Below are 5,653 nucleotides of genomic sequence, written 5' to 3'. Positions count from 1 at the left end.
TTAAATGTGCAGCAATTTGTTTTTGTTTCCAACTGAAGCAGAGTGAAGAACAATAATAAGGATTTATGACCAACTAAGATTAGAATCTGCATTTATAACCAACCACAAAAGCTTGCAAAGAATCCTGTCACTTGGTTTGTTACACTTAAGACAACAGGATAGTTACACGACTTTCAACTTATTTTCTAATCGTAACAAAAATAATAGTAAATGACCTGTATTTGATAGAGTTCTGGAACCCCCCAAGGCACTTTACAACACAATCAGTCATTCACCCATTCACACACACACGTTCACCCACTGGTGGGGATGAGCTACGTTGTAGCTACAGCTGCCCTGGGGCGCACTGACAGAAGCGAGGCTGCAGAGATGAAGTCAGTTCCTTTTATAAAATAATTATTATCCAACTAACTTTAGCATATGGTGGAATATTAAAGCCACTCCGAGGGAAAGATAATCAGGATGAAGTTTATTTATTTTGTTTTACAGTTTTCAGAATTAAGTCAATATGGAAGACAAATAGTTCAGACTTTATTTTCTCATAATCATGAGATTAATCTCATATTAATCTGAGATTAATCTGAAATTAATATGAGATTAATCTCATTCTTCTGACTTTTTTTCTCAGAAGTCAAAAAGTCAGGATTCTGATTTACCATAAAACTTTTGTTCTTGATTTCTGAAAGCAGCATTTTTTTCTCTACATTTTATCTTTAATCACAAAAACTTAGAAACATAAAAAGGACGTCTTCCTCATCTTTGTGTTTCCTCTGGGTGAAATTTTAACAGTCATCAAAAATAACTTACTTTAGAAAAATAAATCTGCTTTTCATGGATTACACATGAAAATTGTTGTAAACTCACCTGATCTTGACTCCCACAATCAGTGCGGTCGTCTTGAAAAAGGAAACCGAAGCACTTTGAAGTACAGAAGCATCTGGTTCTACTAATGACTGCGTTGTTGCTTTATTTATTTGGACCAGAAGAGCTGGCTGCAACTAAATATCTGCATGGCACCATTAACATCCCATAATGAACTTGTCTGGCTCTGCTTAATGGGCTGCTGCTGCCTTGCTCCGTCCAAAAATAGCAATGTAACGTGGCGTGCTGCCACTGATTCAGGTTTTTTTTTATTAATAATACGACTCATTAGGCTGTCAGCAGCACTAAACACACTCCATCTTTTGTGTGTGTGTGTGTGTGTGTGTGTGTGTGTGTGTGTGTGTGTGTGTGTGTGTGTGTGTGTGTGTGTGTGTGTGTGTTGTGTCACAGTGAGAGTACAGAAGCACTGAGGAGGCCAGATCACTATCCCAGCCCTCTAGGACAGACGGTCATCAACTGGGAGGATCAGCAACAGCAGGAACCCCGGCATAAGCACGTAGAGTAATGCATGCATCTAATCTAAAATGGATTTCACTATGTGAAAAAAGAAAAAAGTTACCTCACACCTTGCGGATAGCAAGATGTGTCTACTTAGCAAGTGTGTATGTTGTCCTGTAAACAAACAAACAAAAAATGTAATTAATCAGCTACTTTCCCTCCTGACAGCTAGGGAATGGCTTCTTGTGCTTTTTTTTTTCTCTCCATACCAGCGGGTCATTCTGTAAATACAACACAGTAAACATGTGGTGCTTGCTGCAGGGGGAGGCATCCAACACGTTCACCATCATCTCTCTGTCAAGGGTTCGCTTTTCTTTTCCGTTTTATTTCTTGATCCTTTTTGCACTCATGTGTGGATGTAGGTACTGTGACCACGCTACGCCAGGCCTCAGTGGGGTTGAGAAGATAGCTGAGGTGACAGGAGAGTCCTCGGGATTCGTGTGAGACACATTTACGTGCACACTGAAATACCGGAGCTGAAGTTACGTGTAGAGGTTCTAGACTTTATCATCTCTGATGAGCTGTGACTTCAGTGTTGCCAACTCATCAGTAGGGAAAGTAGCCACTGACTGTCCTAACAGATGCCACTAAAGGAACTTTGCTTTGACTCCTGATTAGCTAAAGTGACCAAAAGAAGAAACTCAGACAGAGCTTGTCAAAAATATCTTTTTTTTTCTCCATGCATGTGAGATTCACTTGCAGCCTGTTACAGAGGGGGTAAACATTTCCTGCTCTGACTGCAGCTTGGAGGAGGCCTGAGCCACCTGTGAGTGCTTTTGGACGGAAGAGGGGCTCTTCCCAGCTCCTTCTGCTTTTGGAGTAAGAACAACCCGTGCTTTTATATCAGAGTTTCTAACAATGCCAGAGTCTAATCACTTTTTTTGAAAGAGTGTTGCAAAATTGGTTTGAATACAAATTCACTAATAGGGCCTTTCCACAGTCGCAGTTTGGACACGCCCCGGAAGCGCAGGGAGGTGCTACGCTTCCAGAGCACGTCAAGCTCAGCAGTTCAGATTGAGCCAATCAGGAAGTCATAAACAACAGCAGCATAAAACCTCTGGAAACTTTCAAAATAAAAGTCAAGTGCAGATTCCCAGCTGTTTAACTACTTAAAAAAATACTACTTCCTTACTTGCGACACCTCTGTAGCCAAGGTAAGCCGAACAAACTTTCTCCTTGCTTGTTATCGTGGGAAATGCCAAAATAACACATGGAAAGCTTCTGCTGCCGTTTTGCCTCTGAAACACTCTGGTGGGACAGGGGCTCATGGGTATAACGCGTCTTTCATCTTACTCACCGCTCACACATCCAGTGGAAAGCCAGGGTGAGTTGGCAACACTGCCAGGAAGTCACTACAGCCAATCAAAATGTGTCTACCATTCATTGCGAACAAAACCATGAAACTACGGCGTGTCAGAAATGCCACAGTGATAACAAGGCTAATTTAGCTGTTTTGAAGTGTGTTTCTGCAGTGAAGTTATACATCTTACTCATTCAATATAGATTCCTGAATGTCCTCTCCTTAGTGGAGTTTATGTCTGACAGACTGATAAGCTAACAGCTAGTCCAAATGCAGCCAAGAACAAAGTGATTTAAAAAAACTGATCAAATTTCCAGAATTCAATGTGATATTATTTCATAAATCTTTACATGAGCACCAATGTCACAACAGATGTTATTTACCCAGAATGCTGGGGTTGCTTGTTGGTAAAATATCAGCAGCAGCTCAATGTAGCACCTCAGTCATACCACCAGATATTTGGACCACAAAAACTGCTTAGAAAGCTAACTAAACAAGAACATATCAAAATAAAGACAATAAAACATGCATGTTATACTAGTTATATCCATTAATGACACATATTTTGCTTTGGCATTAATTGTACTGAGTAGGAATAGTTCTTTACGTTTATTTTATTTCTGAAGATCATCCAAAGAACCTCAGTTTAATGTTACACAGTGGAGTCCCAACCAGTGGGAAACACCGGTAACAACGGCTGATGTCCAATCAGTTTGATGCTAAATGAAAATAGATTTCTTGGCAAATCTAAAAAGGAAAATTAAGTAAAAACGAGTTAATGGTTAAACAAAGCTCCCAAATGAAGGAAAGAGAGAGCAAAAGAAGCTGAAGCACACTTTGGTCTGTGTTCAGACTAGCTGTTAGCTTGTCACTCCTGTGCAAAGTCAACAGGTTATTATAGAGGTGACCATAAATGTTTCATAACTTTTACACAGAAACGCTTTTTAAAATGGCCAAAATTCCCTTTAAGACTTTATCTACAGGTGGAGTTCTGCGTAGCCCGACTGATAGTCGCTAACATAACCGATTAGTTCACTGTTTGCTTTGTAAACTGAGCAAACCAAGGAGATAAAGCCAGACTGGATGTCTGCATTCTTCACGCCAAACCAGTATAATCTCACATTAAGTCAAAGAGCTGACACATGGCAGCAATCACGGAAAGAAATAAACCTAAAACCTGTCATTTTATCCTAACTTATTTTTAAAATGTTACGATAACACAAAGTCTTTGTCTGCTTTTTATCTAGTACCCCAGTAGGAAGAGGCACAATACCTCACAGCCGGAGTACCGTGTGCACGCAAACACACCGACTGAGTCGCTTGCTGCTAATGTGCTCTCAGTGAGCAGCGCTTGCCAATCAGAGTGCTGATGCGGCTGGAAGCCACGGGGCTGCTGCAAACACAATAATGAGCCAAGTCTCCTCCACTCCCAATGAAAACCCCCTGAAGGGCATTGTATCGCTCAGCACAGCACGGCGCCTCCTTCTGATGGACGCCGAGAGGCTGGGTATTTTTTGTGGAAGGAAACACCTCAGGACCGTAGAGAAACCGAGTTTTAGTCCAGATGTAAGCAGATGTAGGGCTGTAGCAGGTATGGCTGCAGTAGCTTTATGTAGTGGGTGAAATATGACAGAAAAAGTGCATGTGCAATAAAAGTATGTGCTCAGGGACGGCAGAGCTACAGGGGGCTAGGAGGTTAGGCATGAACCATAATTAGAAATGAAAGGTTCAACTCCAACACACTGTTTGGGTTAAGTTCTCCATAAATCTGAGCTCTGGGATGGTTCTTCTGTTGCTGTTAGCTGGAGAGGATGTTTTATTCTGACTCAGATGATCGGGTTAGGGTTTTTTTTATTTTTATTATTATCTTTAAGTTCAACTGGGTTTTACTTTTCATTCAAGGTTTCCATTTCACATGAAAATGGATGTTGTCTGGCTTTATGTACATGCAAAATGGTAAAGGCTTGAAGTGATAAGTTCAGATCTCCAAGCTGGACTCAACAGAACAGCAAAAAGCTTGTTTTTGTTCTTCTTGTGGTTTGTGCATTAAATGTTTCCGATAAGGTCCCAGCTGCCTGTTCCACCGTGTGAAGGATGAGAACAGAACAGGTTCTTCTGCTATCGTCTTTCTAAACGTTCTTGGTGTCTGGTTTTATTATTATTATTATTATTATTATTATTATTATTATTATGGTCTGCAATACTGGTGGAGTTCAGTCATTGCAACGAAAAGATAAAAAATGCTGATTCACTCACATTTCCATAGTCTCTAAAATTGCCGAGAAGCAAGAATTGGCAAATTTTCACAAATTCTAAAATGAAAGTTTCATTTTTCCACCCGTCTCTCCGCTCCATTTTTCTCTGTTCTTTGGGTTTGTGCCTGTAGCCGTACCGTAAAGTGCTGTATAAAGTATTCGTTCAGCAAATAAGATCAATCAGCCTCTCATGTCGAAACGTTTCAGTCTGTGACTTTGTAGAGAATTTATTTATTTATTTATTTATTTACTTATTATTTATTTACGTGTTTGTTTATTTATTTGATGTGTTTTATTGGGGGGAAACTTATGCTCAGCCTTTACATTTGTGCCAAACATCATGTGTCACGCAAAGTCACAGTTTCTACGTTGCTGCGCTTTATCTGTTCACAGAATGCCTGGGGGGTAGGGGGGGGGGGGGGTAGAAAGACTTGTGTTATAATTATGAAAGTCAAAACAGAACCATATTCAGCTGATGAGGAGGGATCGCTGCTGAGGTCTGTCACACCAAACTTGGGGTAACACACATTCTTCCAGAGAGGCGATCGACGGCAGATCTCCCCTGGCGTCATTTCTCTGTGTGTGTGCTCTGTACACTTCTCGTACACATTTGTTTCTCATGTTGATTCTACAACACATAGTTTTATGTCAAAAAAACTACTGTTTATCTGTGTAAATAAACCAAATGTGAGATATATTAAAAAGATTTAAAATATGA

At 40.3% G+C, this 5,653-nt stretch overlaps 1 protein-coding gene across 1 annotated transcript in view; it reads left to right on the top strand.

Annotated features, from left to right (window-relative positions):
- Positions 1-5,653, top strand: part of dtnbb (dystrobrevin, beta b) — a gene marked incomplete in the record, with an annotated part of 49,737 nt that extends 44,084 nt beyond the window's left edge. The window contains 1 exon segment of the mRNA XM_070547073.1: positions 1,273-5,653. Coding sequence (XP_070403174.1) covers positions 1,273-1,292 — 20 coding nt within the window.

The sequence above is a fragment of the Nothobranchius furzeri genome, chromosome 18, assembly GCF_043380555.1.
Source record: "Nothobranchius furzeri strain GRZ-AD chromosome 18, NfurGRZ-RIMD1, whole genome shotgun sequence".
Taxonomy (NCBI): domain Eukaryota; kingdom Metazoa; phylum Chordata; class Actinopteri; order Cyprinodontiformes; family Nothobranchiidae; genus Nothobranchius; species Nothobranchius furzeri.
This window is presented reverse-complemented; position numbering and strand designations above follow the sequence as displayed.